At 50.2% G+C, this 14,662-nt stretch overlaps 1 protein-coding gene across 3 annotated transcripts in view; it reads right to left on the bottom strand.

Annotated features, from left to right (window-relative positions):
- Positions 1-3,076: 3,076 nt before the first annotated feature.
- Positions 3,077-14,662, bottom strand: part of LOC142906951 (ribosomal protein S6 kinase beta-2-like) — a 67,883-nt gene continuing 56,297 nt past the window's right edge. Inside the window, exons 12-15 of one of the 3 annotated variants that reach the window (XR_012930588.1) lie at positions 12,825-12,932; positions 8,534-8,658; positions 4,245-4,843; positions 3,077-4,028 (exon numbers count right to left, since the gene is read on the bottom strand). Coding sequence is in view for 2 of the 3 variants with exons in the window: in XM_076055755.1 (XP_075911870.1) it covers positions 4,504-4,843; positions 8,534-8,658; positions 12,825-12,932 (573 nt within the window). In the remaining variant the exon portion in view is untranslated. Of the gene's footprint in view, positions 4,844-8,533; positions 8,659-12,824; positions 12,933-14,662 lie in introns of all 3 variants that reach the window. The other 2 variants (XM_076055755.1, XM_076055756.1) reach the window with 2 other exon arrangements.

Genomic DNA, 14,662 nt, shown 5'->3' on the forward strand with positions numbered 1-14,662 from the left:
CCCCACCAAAACTAAGCACCTGCCTGGGTATTTTGTACCATTGGACACTCCACCCCCACAACTCCCAATCGGTGATGGGGCAGTTGTGGAGAGAGTGGAGAGTTTCCCATACCTGAGCAGTGTGCTTATGACCGGCTCCAGTTTAACAGCAGAGGTCTCACTCCGAATCAGTCGAGCGGCAATATCTTTTCATCGGTTGCGTAACACTGTGTGAATGCTACCTGGTCTGTCGCTCCGCACTAAGCTTCAGGTCTTCTCGGCCACATCTTCGCCGGTTATAAACATTTAGGCTGCGATGGCTGGGTCATGTAGCCTGCATGCCCAGCCACCGCATGCCGAAACAGCTTTTGTTCGGCCGGATCGAAGGGGCTAAACGGGCGCGGCACGGGCTAGAGAAGAGATGGAGTGACGTGGTACAGGAGGACGTGGAGCTGAGTGGACTTGCCGATAACCGGTACCAGCGGTGTCAAGATCGGCCTCTGTGGAGGAGGCTCGTGAAGGATGCTACTGGGCAGTTGGAGGCAGTCGCCCTCCAACAACAACGGAGGGCGGAGGAGCGACGCTCAGAACAACGAGCGGAGCGCCGGGTGGCTAAAGCACAGCAGGTTGCCACAGTAGGGGGCACAGGTGGTGCATCAGCCAGTCATCTCAGTCAGTCGACCCGTGGCACCTGCTGGGTCTGCCCCGTGACCTCCTGCCAGCAGGCGTTCGACACTTCACGTGGCCTCAGGGTGCACATAGCCTGGCACAAGCGTCGTGGTGACATCACCGCCACTTAGTGGCGAATGGCGGTTGTTGTTGTTGTGTTTGTCACACCGGACGTAGCCGACCGCCCTAATCGGGAGGTGCAGTGGTGGGAAGAACAACAAAGTCCTAAAAACAACAACCACAACAACCACAACAACCACAACAACCACTTCAACCACAACAACAACCACAAGCAGCGGTTCTAAAGAGTGATCAATCTAAAATCTATGCCAGTCTATGGGTCTCTGGTGATTCTGTGGGTCTCCGTGTGGTGAGTCTATGGGTCTCTGTGTGGTGAGTCTGTGGGTCTCTGTGTAATGAGTCTATGGGTCTCTGTGTGTTGAGTCTGTGGGTCTCTGTGTGTTGAGTCTGTGGGTCTCCGTGTGGTGAGTCTATGGGTCTCTGTGTGGTGAGTCTATGTGTCTCTGTGCGAGTCTATGGGTCTCTGTGTGATGAGTCTATGGGTCTCAGTGTGGTGAGTCTATGGGCCTCCGTGTGGTGAGTCTATGGGTCTCTACGTGGTGAGTCTATGGGTCTTAGTGTGGTGAGTCTATGGGTCTCTGTGTGGTGAGTATATGGGTCTCTGTGTGGTGAGTCTATGGGTCTCTGTGTGGTGAGTCTATGGGTCTCTGCGTGGTGAGTCTATGGGTCTCCGCGTGGTGAGTCTATGGGTTTCTGTGTGAGTCTATGGGTCTCTGTGTGGTGAGTCTATGGGTCTCTGTGTGGTGAGTCTATGGGTCTCTGTGTGAGTCTATGGTTTTGTGTGTGTGTGAGTCTATGGGTCTATGTGTGTGAGTGTCGATGGGTCTCTATGTGTGAGCCTATGGGTCTCTGTGTGGTGAGTCTAAGGGTCTCTGTGTGGTGAATCTATGGGTCTCTGTGTGGTGAGTCTGTGGGTCTCTGTGTGGTGAGTCTATCGATCTCTGTGTGGTGAGTCTATGGGTCTCCGTGTGGTGAGTCTATGGGTCTCTGTGTGAGTCTATGGGTCTCTGTGTGGTGAGTCTATGGGTCTCTGTGTGATGAGTCTATGGGTCTCTGTGTGTGAGTCTGTGGGTCTCTGTGTGGTGAGTCTGTGGGTCTCTGTGTGGTGAGTCTATGGGTATCTGTGTGGTGAGTCTATGGGTCTCTGTGTGGTGAGTCTATGGGTCTCTGTGTGGTGAGTCTATGGGTCTCTGTGTGATGAGTCTATGGGTCTCCGTGTGGTGAGTCTGTGGGTCTCTGTGTGGTGAGTCTATGGGTCTCTGTGTGGTGAGTCTATGGGTCTCTGTGTGGTGAGTCTATGGGTATGTGGTGAGTCGGTGGGTCTCTGTGTGGTGAGTCTATGGGTCTCTGTGTGGTGAGTCTATGGGTCTCTGTGTGGTGAGTCTATGGGTCTCTGTGTGGTGAGCCTATGGGTCTCTGTGTGAGTCTAAGGGTCTCTGTGTGAGTCTAAGGGTCTCTGTGTGGTGAGTCTATGGGTCTGTGTGTGGTGAGTCTGTGGGTCTCTGTGTGATGAGTCTATGGGTCTGTGTGTGGTGAGTCTATGGGTCTCTGTGTGGTGAGTCTATGGGTCTCTGTGTAATGTGTCTATGGGTCTCTGTGTGGTGAGTCTGTGGGTCTCTGTGTGGTGAGTCTATGGGTCTCTGTGTGGTGAGTCTGTGGGTCTGTGTGGTGAGTCTCTGGGTCTCTGTGTGATGTGTCTATGGGTCTCTGTGTGGTGAGTCTATGGGTCTCTGTGTGGTGAGTCTCTGGGTCTCTGTGTGGTGAGTCTCTGGGTCTCTGTGTGGTGAGTCTATGGGTCTCTGTGTGGTGAGTCTCTGGGTCTCTGTGTGGTGAGTCTATGGGTCTCTGTGTGGCGAGTCTGTGGGTCTCTGTGTGGTGAGTCTATGGGTCTCTGTGTGGTGAGTCTATGGGTCTCTGTGTGGTGAGTCTATGGGTCTCTGTGTGAAGAGTCTGTGGGTCTCTGTGTGGTGAGTCTACGGGTCTCTGTGTGGTGAGTCTATGAGTCTCTGTGTGGTGAGTCTCTGTGTGGTGAGTCTGTGGGTCTCTGTGTGGTGAGTCTATGGGTCTCTGTGTGTGGTGAGTCTGTGGGTCTCTGTCCCGTCCAACCAAATCAACAGCTGCCGGGAGCTCCGTTCACTTAATCTTTATTTTGTGTCTTTTAAGTTAAATCCCCCACCCACCCCACCCACCCCCACCCACTCACCCCACCCACCCCCAAACAACTTTTTTTGCCCCACCACCGCGGCGTTTGGGGGGGGGGGCTTCCTGAGCTCCGAAAACAAAATGGTCACCCCAGCGGTAAAGTAAAAAGAAGTCGGCCATTTTTTAATTGTCATGTAGGCGGCCATTTTTTTTCCCCATTGAGGCAGCCATTTTATTTACGTAGGGGCGGCCATTTTTTTACTTGGGGGCGGCCATTTTTTACGTGAGGGCAGCCATTTTGTTTACATGAGGGCGTCCATTTTGTTTAACGTGGGGGCGGCCATTTTTTACATAAGGGCAGCCATTTTGTTCACAGGATGGCAGCCACTTTTTTTACGTGGGGGCGGCCATTTTTTACATGAGGGCAGCCATTTTGTTTACGTGAGGGCAGCCATTTTGTTTACGTAAGGGCAGCCATTTTGTTTACGTGAGGGCGGCCATTTTGTTTAACATGGGGGCGGCCATTTTTTACATGAGGGCAGCCATTTTGTTCACGGGATGACGGCCATTTTTTACATGAGGGCAGCCATTTTGTTTACGTGAGGGCAGCCATTTTGTTTACGTGAGGGCAGCCATTTTGTTTACGTGAGGGCGGCCATTTTGTTTAACGTGAGGGCGGCCATTTTTTTTACATGAGGGCAGCCATTTTGTTCACGGGATGACGGCCATTTTTTACATGAGGGCAGCCATTTTGTTTACGTGAGGGCAGCCATTTTGTTTACGTGAGGGCAGCCATTTTGTTTACGTGAGGGCGGCCATTTTGTTTAACGTGGGGGCGGCCATTTTTTTTACATGAGGGCAGCCATTTTGTTCACGGGATGACGGCCATTTTTTTTCTTTACACGGGCAGGGGGGGGGGGTTTGGGGGGAGGGGGTCGGCCATTTTTGTTTTTACACACCATCATTTATTCATCAATCCACACGCTCGTTAAATGTTTTTTTCTCCCCTACATTTTCTTGCTGTGGTTTTCACACCCGATGACGACGACGAGGACGATGATTTGCTGGTGCTGTTGCAGTCAAAACGTCGTGATAATTTTATCGTTTTATATTTTTATTATTTTATTGTTTCCTTTCCTACGTGCTGGTTTTCACACCTGATGATGATTGCTGCTTTATGTTGCAGTCGAAAACGTCGTGAGAATTTTATTGTTTTATTTTTTTATTATTTTATTGTTTCCTTTCCTACGTGCTGCTTTTCACACCTGATGATGATTGCCGCTTTGTGTTGCAGTCGAAAACGTCGTGAGAATTTTATTGTTTTATATTTGTATTATTTTATTGTTTCCCCTTCTACGTGGTGGTTTTCACACCTGATGATGATCGCTGCTTCTCGTGTTGCAGTCGAAAACGTCGTGAGAATTTCATCGTTTTATATTTTTATTTTTTTAATTCTTTCCCCTCCTACGCGGTGGTGAACTTTACCGGAATAACCAAGGACGTGATTCCCTGCAGTCGCGAAAAGCCTTAAATCAACAGTTTTCTGTTTTCCGTTTCGTCCCGGATTTGGCATCTGCCCCCCGACACCACCCCCACCGCCCCCACCGCCCCCACCGCCACCGCCCCGAGGTTTCAGCCATTGGCCGCCTTCCCCGGTTTGATCGGGAGGGGCGCGGAGGAGTTGTGGCCGGGGCTGTGGTGCTGCCGGTGCTTCGACGCCGACGACGCCCCCCTTCGGCCATCTTGGTGCGCTTTCCCTCCCGGCCTGCCGCTAGCGGAGCGAGGAGGAGGAGCTCCAACTCCTCCAGCTCCTCCTCCTCCAGCTCCAGCTCCAGCTCCTCCTCCAGCTCCTCCAGCTCCTCCAACTCCTCCCGCTCCTCCAGCTCCTCCGCCGGCGACGTTCAAGGCGGAGGAGGGGTCGTCGGCGGGGCAAGCGGCGAACGGCTCCGAGAGGGGGTTGAACTTGACGGGGCTTTGGGGGCAGAAACACAAATTGGGCAGCAACGTCAACCCTCGACGGTGACGCCGGCCAAGCGGCCAATCGGCGGCGGCGGCGGTGAGCGCCGCCGCCGCCGATTGGCCGACGTCGGCGCAAACGCCGAGACAACAAAGAGGCTCTGTTCATGTCGCCAGGTGTCGCTGGTGCCGCAGCTTTGTTGAGGTACACAGAGACACATAGAGACGCATAGAGACCCACAGAGATGCATAGAGGTACACAGAGACACACAGAGACACAGAGAGACACACAGAGACGCACAGAGACGCACAGACACACACAGAGACACAGAGATACATAGAGACACACAGAGATACATAGAGGTACATAGAGACACACAGAGACACATAGTGACACACAGAGACACATAGAGACACACAGTGACACACAGAGACACATAGAGACACACAGAGACGCACAGAGACACAAAGAGAAACACAGAGACACATAGAGATACATAGAGATACATAGAGACGCACAGAGACACACAGAGACACACAGAGATACATAGAGGTACATAGAGACACACAGAGACACATAGTGACACACAGTGACACACAGAGACACAAAGAGACACACAGTGACACACAGAGACACATAGAGACACACAGAGACGCACAGAGACACAAAGAGACACACAGAGACACACAGAGACACACAGAGATACATAGAGACACATAGAGACACACAGAGACACACAGAGACACACAGCGATACATAGAGGTACATAGAGACACACAGAGATACATAGAGGTACACAGAGACACACAGAGACACACAGAGACACATAGAGATACATAGAGACGCACAGAGACACACAGAGACACACAGAGATACATAGAGACACACAGAGATACATAGAGGTACATAGAGACACACAGAGACACATAGTGACACACAGAGACACAAAGAGACACACAGTGACACACAGAGACACAGAGACACACAGAGACGCACAGAGACACAAAGAGACACACAGAGACACACAGAGACACACAGAGATACATAGAGACACATAGAGACACACAGAGACACACAGAGACACACAGCGATACATAGAGGTACATAGAGACACACAGAGATACAGAGATACAATGAAGCTCTGTTCATGTCGCCAGGTGTCGCTGGTGCCGCAGCTTTGTTGAGGTACACAGAGACACATAGAGACGCATAGAGACCCACAGAGATGCATAGAGGTACATAGAGACACACAGAGATACATAGAGACCCATAGAGATACACAGAGACACACAGAGACACACAGAGACACACAGAGACACACAGAGATACATAGAGGTACATAGAGACACACAGAGACACACAGAGACACACAGAGACACATAGAGATGCAGAGAAACACATAGAGACACACAGAGACACATAGAGACGCACAGAGATGCAGAGACACATAGAGACACATAGAGACACACAGAGACACACAGAGACACAGAGAAACACATAGAGACACACAGAGACACACAGAGACACAGAGACACACAGAGATCCATAAAGACACAGAGACACACAGAGATACATAGAGACACATAGCGACACACAGAGACACACAGAGATACATAGAGGTACATAGAGACACACAGAGATACAGAGATACAATGAAGCTCTGTTCATGTCGCCAGCTGCCGCTGGTGCTGCAGCTTTGTTGAGGTACACAGAGACACACAGAGACACACAGAGACACAGAGACGCACAGAGACACAGAGACGCACAGAGACGCATAGAGACACACAGAGACACATAGAGACACAGAGAAACACATAGAGACACACAGAGACACATAGAGACACACAGACACATAGAGACACAGAGAAACACACAGAGACACACAGAGACACATAGAGACGCACAGAGACACACAGAGACACACAGAGATACATAGAGATACATAGAGACACATAGAGACGCACAGAGATACATAGAGACACACAGAGACACACAGAGATACATAGAGGTACATAGAGACACAGAGACACACAGAGACACACAGAGACACACAGAGATACATAGAGATACATAGAGACACATAGAGACGCACAGAGATACATAGAGACACACAGAGACACACAGAGACACATAGAGGTACATAGAGACACACAGAGACACAGAGATACAATGAAGCTCTGTTCATGTCGCCAGCTGCCGCTTGGTGCAGCGCTTTGTTGAGGTACATAGAGACACATAGAGACACATAGAGACATATATAGATACATAGAGACGCATAGAGACACATAGAGACACACAGAGACACAATGAAGCTCTGTTCATGTCGCCAGCTGCTGCTGGTGCAGCGCTTTGTTGAGGTACATAGAGACGCACAGAGACCCATAGAGACCCATAGAGACACACAGAGACACACAGAGACACACAGAGATACATAAAGATACATAGAGACGCACAGAGACAAGTAGAGATGCATAGAGACACACAGAGATGCATAGAGATACATAGAGACACACAGAGACCCATAGAGATACACAGAGACCCATATGGATACATAGAGACACACAGACATATAGAGATACATAGAGACACATAGAGCTACATAGAGACACACAGATATACACAGAAATACATAGAGACACACAGAGACCCATAGAGATACATAGAGACACAGAGACATATAGAGATACATAGAGACACACAGAGACACATAGGTACACACAGAGACACATAGAGACCCATAGAGAAACATAGAAACCCATAGAGACCCATAGCGATACATAGAGACTCACAGAGATACATAGAGACCCATAGAGACCCATAGAGACGCATAGAGATACATAGAGACCCATAGAGATACATAAAGACCCATAGAGATACATAGAGACCCATAAAGACCCATAGATATACATAGAGACCCATAGAGATACATAGATACCCATAGAGACCCATAGAGATACATAGAGACTCATAGAGATACATAGAGCCCCACAGAGATACATAGAGACCCACATAGATACAGAGAGACCCATAGAGATACATAGAGACCCATAGAGATACATAGAGACCCATAGAGATACACAGAGACCCATAGAGATCCAAAAACCCATGCTAAAAGACGAACCAACTCACTCACCCACTCACTCACCCACCCACCCACTCACCCATCCACCCACTCACTCACTCACCCACTTACTCACCCACTCACCCACCAACCCACTCACCCACTGACCCAGCAACCCACTCACCCACTCACTCACCTACTCACTCACCTACTCACTCACTTACCCACTCACCCACCCACCCACTCACCCACTCACTCACCCACTCACTCACCCACTCACCCACCCACTCACCCACCCACTCACTCACCCACTCACTCACCCACTCACTCACCCACTCACCCACTCACCCACCCACTCACCCACCCACTCACTCACTCACCCACTCACTCTCACCCACCCACCCACTCACCCACTCACTCACTCACCCACTCATTCACCCACTCACCCACTCACTCACCCACTCACTCACCCACTCACTCACTCACTCACCCACCCACTCACCTACTCACTCACCCACTCACCCACCCACTCACCCACCCACCCACCCACCAACCCACTCACCCACTCACCCACCCACTCACTCACTCACTCACCCACCCACCCACTCACCCACCCCCCCCACCCCCCCCCCCCCCCCCCCCACCTGAGGGCCGTGAGGTGGGGGCTGTCGCTGTGGTGGCCCCTGCAGCGAGGGGAGCGCACCTTGGGCTGGAACGAGAATCGCTCCTTCAGGCTGTGCAGCACGGACGGGGCCACGTACGTGAAGCCCTGCGGGGGCGGGGCGAGGGGCGGGGCGAGGGGCGGGGCGAGGGCGGGGCGAGGGGCGGGGCGAGGGGCGGGGCGAGGGGCGGGAGGAGGGGCGGGGGGAGGGGCGGGGGGCGAGGCGGGGGGAGGGGAGGGGGGAGGGGCGGGGCGGGGAGGGTGGAGAGGGGGAGGGGCGGGGGGAGGGGCGGGGGGAGGGGCGGGGGAAGGGGCGGGGGGAGGGGCAGGGGGAGGGGCGGGGGGAGGGGTGGGGGGAGGGGCGGGGCGAGAGGCGGGGGGAGGGGCGGGGAGAGGGGAAAGGGGGCGGAGTCAGCGGCAAGGATCATCGCGTGGGGAGTTACATAGAGATACATAGAGATACATAGAGACCCATAGAGATACACAGAGAAACATAGAGACCCATAGAGATACAGAGATACATAGAGACCCATAGAGATACATAGAGACACATAGAGACCCATAGAGACACATAGAGATACATAGAGACCCATAGAGATACATAGAGACCCATAGACCCATAGAGATACATAGAGACCCATAGAGATACATAGAGAACCACAGAGACCCATAGAGATACATAGAGACCCATATAGATACATAGACACCCATAGAGACCCATAGAGACACATAGAGACCCATAGACATACATAGAGACACATAGAGACCCATAGAGACCCATAGAGATACATAGAAACCCATAGAAACCCATAGAGACCCATAGAGACCCACAGAGACCCATAGAGACACATAGAGACACATAGAGACCCATAGAGACCCATAGAGATACATAGAGACCCATAGAGACCCATAGAGATACATAGAGATACATAGACACACATAGAGATACATAGAGATACATAGAGACCCATAGAGATACATAGAGATACATAGAAACCCATAGAGACCCATAGAGACCCACAGAGATGCATAGAGACACATAGAGACCCATAGAGACACATAGAGACCCATAGAGACCCATAGAGATACATAGAGACCCATAGAGACCCATAGAGATACATAGAGACCCATAGAGATACATAGAGATACATAGAGACCCATAGAGATACATAGAGACCCATAGAGATACATAGAGACCCATCGAGACCCATAGAGACCCATAGAGATACATAGAGACCCAAAGAGACCCATAGAGATACATAGAGACCCATAGAGATACATAGAGACCCATAGAGATACATAGAGACCCAAAGAGACCCATAGAGATACATAGAGACCCATAGAGGTACATAGAGACCCATAGAGATACATAGAGACCCATAGAGACCCATAGAGATAGATAGACACATAGAGACCCATAGAGATACATAGAGACCCATAGAGATACATAGAGACACAGAGACCCATAGAGATACATAGAGACACATAGAGACTCATAGAGATACATAGAGACCCATAGAAACCCATAGAGACCCATAGAGACCCACAGAGACCCACAGAGACCCATAGAGACACATAGAGACACATAGAGACCCATAGAGACCCATAGAGATACATAGAGACCCATAGAGACCCATAGAGATACATAGAGATACATAGACACACATAGAGATACATAGAGATACATAGAGACCCATAGAGATACATAGAGATACATAGAGACCCATAGAGACCCACAGAGATGCATAGAGACACATAGAGACCCATAGAGACACATAGAGACCCATAGAGACCCATAGAGATACATAGAGACCCATAGAGATACATAGAGATACATAGAGACCCATAGAGATACATAGAGATACATAGAGACCCATAGAGATACATAGAGACCCATAGAGATACATAGAGACCCATCGAGACCCATAGAGACCCATAGAGATACATAGAGACCCAAAGAGACCCATAGAGATACATAGAGACCCATAGAGATACATAGAGACCCATAGAGATACATAGAGACCCAAAGAGACCCATAGAGATACATAGAGACCCATAGAGACCCATAGAGGTACATAGAGACCCATAGAGATACATAGAGACCCATAGAGACCCATAGAGATAGATAGACACATAGAGACCCATAGAGATACATAGAGACCCATAGAGATACATAGAGACACAGAGACCCATAGAGATACATAGAGACCCATAGAGATACATAGAGACACAGAGACCCATAGAGATACATAGAGACCCATAGAGACCCATAGAGATACATAGAGATACATAGACACACATAGAGATACATAGAGACCCATAGAGACCCACAATTATACATAGAGACCCATAGAGATACATAGAGACACACAGAGACCCATAGAGATACATAGAGATACATAGAGACCCATAGAGATACATAGAGACCCATAGAGACCCATAGAGATACATAGAGACCCATAGAGATACATAGAGACCCACGACTTCCTGAGTACCAGGCGAGGTAGTCAACCTCTCACTGGGGTAGAGAGACCCACGACTTCCTGAGTACCAGGCGAGGTAGTCAACATCTCACTGGGGGTAGAGAGAGACTCACGACTTCCTGAGTACCAGGCGAGGTAGTCAACATCTCACTGGGGGTAGAGAGAGACCCACGACTTCCTGAGTACCAGGCGAGGTAGTCAACATCTCACTGGGGTAGAAAGACCCACGACTTCCTGCGTACCAGGCGAGGTAGTCAACATCTCACTGGGCTAGAGAGACCCACGACTTCCTGAGTACCAGGCGAGGTAGTCAACATCTCACCGGGCTAGAGAGACCCACGACTTCCTGAGTACCTGGCGAGGTAGTCAACATCTCACTGGGGTAGAGAGACCCACGACTTCCTGAGTACCAGGCGAGGTAGTCAACATCTCACTGGGCTAGAGAGACCCACGACTTCCTGCGTACCAGGCGAGGTAGTCAACATCTCACCGGGGTAGAGAAACCCACGACTTCCTGAGTACCAGGCGAGGTAGTCAACATCTCACTAGGCTAGAGAGACCCACGACTTCCTGCGTACCAGGCGAGGTAGTCAACATCTCACTGGGGTAGATAGTGACCCACGACCTCCTGAGTACCAGGCGAGGTAGTCAACATCTCACCGGGGGTAGAGAGAGACCCACGACTTCCTGAGTACCAGGCGAGGTAGTCAACATCTCACTGGGGTAGAGAGACCCACAACTTCCTGAGTACCAGGCGAGGTAGTCAACATCTCACTGAATAGAGAGACCCACGACTGCCTGAGTACCAGGCGAGGTAGTCAACATCTCACTGGGGTAGAGAGACCCACGACTTCCTGAGTACCAAGCGAGGTAGTCAACATCTCACTGGGGTAGAGAGAGACCCACGACTTCCTGAGTACCAGGCGAGGTAGTCAACATTTCACCGGGCTAGAGAGACCCATGACTTTCTGAGTACCAGGCGAGGTAGTCAACATCTCACTGGGCCAGAGCGACCCACGACTTCCTGAGTACCAGGCGAGGTAGTCAACATCTCACTGGGGTAGGGAGACCCACGACCTCCTGAGTACCAGGCGAGGTAGTCAACATCTCACTGGGCTAGAGAGACCCACGACTTCCTGAGTACCTGGCGAGGTAGTCAACATCTCACCGGGGTAGAGAGACCCACGACTTCTTGAGTACCAGGCGAGGTAGTCAACATCTCACTGGGCTAGAGAGACCCACGACTTGCTGCGTACCAGGCGAGGTAGTCAACATCTCACTGGGCTAGAGAGACCCACGACTTCCTGAGTACCAGGCGAGGTAGTCAACATCTCACTGGGCTACAGAGACCCACGACTTTCTGAGTACCAGGCGAGGTAGTCAACATCTCACTGGGCTAGAGAGAGATCCACGACTTTCTGAGTACCAGGCGAGGTAGTCAACATCTCACTGGGCTAGAGAGAGATCCACGACTTCCTGCGTACCAGGCGAGGTAGTCAACATCTCACTGGGGTAGATAGACCCACGACTTCCTGAGTACCAGGCGAGGTAGTCAACATCTCACCGGGGTAGAGAGCCCCACGACTTCCTGGGTACCAGGCGAGGTAGTCAACATCTCACTGGGCTAGAGAGACCCACGACTTCCTGAGTACCAGGCGAGGTAGTCAACATCTCACTGGGCTAGAGAGACCCACGACTTCCTGAGTACCTGGCGAGGTAGTCAACATCTCACCGGGGGTAGAGAGAGACCCACAACTTCCTGAGTGCCAGGCGAGGTAGTCAACATCTCACCTGAAACGCAAGGTCCGCGCTGTGACTCAGGGAGCTATCATCCGGGCTGTCGACGGGCGGCTGCTTCGTGAACTTGGCATCAAAGTGTCGCACGTCATCCTCCGATTGCTACAACATCAACAACATCATCATCAACATCATCAACATCAACAACATCAACATCATCATCAACATCAACAACATCATCATCACTATCATCATCAACAACATCATCAACATCATCATCACTATCATCATCAACAACATCATCATCAACATAAACAACATCAATAACATCAACATCATCAGCAACATCGACAACATCATCATCATCAACAACATCATCATCATCAACATCATCAAAATCAACATCAACAATATCATCAACATCGATACCAATACCATCAACATCATCAACATCATAAAACCAACATCACCAACATAATCATCACCATCAACATCATCAACATCATCAACAACAAAATCACCAACATCAACATCATCAACAACTTCAACATCATCAACATCATCAAACCTCAACAACATCAACAACATCAACATCATCACTATCATCAACAACATCATCATCATCATCACTATCATCATCAACAACATCAACATAAACAACATCAATAACATCAACATCATCAGCAACATCAACAACATCATCATCAACAACATCATCATCAACATCATCAAAATCAACATCATCAACATCAACAACATCATCAACATCGATACCAACACCATCAACATCAACATCATAAAACCAACATCACCAACATAATCATCCATCATCAACATCATCAACAACAAAATCACCAACATCAACATCATCAACAACTTCAACATCATCAACATCATCAAACCTCAACAACAAGATCAACAACATCAACATCACCATCATCATCACCATCATCATCAACATCAACAACAACAAAATCACCAACATCAACATCATCAACATCATTATCAACATCATCAACATCACCAACGAGTGGTGAGTGGTGAGTGAGTGGTCAGTGAGTGGATAGTGAGTGAATGGTGAGTGAGTGAGTGGTGAGTGAATGGTGAGTGAGTGAGTGGTGAGCGAGTGGTGAGTGGTGAGTGAGTGGTGAGTGGGTGAATGGTGAGTAAGTGGTGAGTGAGTGGTGAGTGAGTGAGTGGTGAGTGAGTGGTGAGTGAGTGGTGAGTGAGTGAGTGGTGAGTGAGTGGTGAGTGAGTGGTGAGTGAGTGAGTGAGTGGTGAGTGAGTGAGTGTGAGTGGTGAGTGAGTGGTGAGTAAGTGGTGAGTGAGTGAGTGAGTGGTGAGTGAGTGCTGAGTGAGTGCTGAGTGAGTGAGTGGTGAGTAAGTGGTGAGTGAGTGAGTGGTGAGTGAGTGGTGAGTGAGTGGTGAGTAAGTGGTGAGTGAGTGAGTGGTGAGTGAGTGAGTGGTGAGTGAGTGAGTGGTGAGTGAGTGGTGAGTGAGTGGTGAGTGGGTGAGTGGTGAGTGGGTGGTGAGTGAGTGAGTGGTGAGTGAGTGGTGAGTGAGTGGTGAGTGAGTGGTGAGTAAGTGGTGAGTGAGTGGTGAGTGGTGAGTGAGTGAGTGAGTGGTGAGTGAGTGGTGAGTGAGTGGTGAGTGGTGAGTGAGTGGTGAGTGGGTGAGTGGTGAGTGGGTGGTGAGTGAGTGGTGAGTGAGTGGTGAGTGGGTGAGTGGTGAGTGAGTGGTGAGTAAGTGGTGAGTGAGTGAGTGAGTGGTGAGTGAGTGAGTGAGTGGTGAGTGAGTGGTGAGTAAGTGGTGAGTGAGTGGTGAGTGAGTGAGTGGTGAGTGAGTGGTGAGTGAGTGGTGAGTGAGTGAGTGGTGAGTGGGTGGGAGTGGTG

This window comes from Petromyzon marinus, chromosome 72, assembly GCF_048934315.1.
Source record: "Petromyzon marinus isolate PM22_M1 ecotype Great Lakes invasive population chromosome 72, UKy_Petmar_22M1.pri1.0, whole genome shotgun sequence".
Taxonomy (NCBI): domain Eukaryota; kingdom Metazoa; phylum Chordata; class Hyperoartia; order Petromyzontiformes; family Petromyzontidae; genus Petromyzon; species Petromyzon marinus.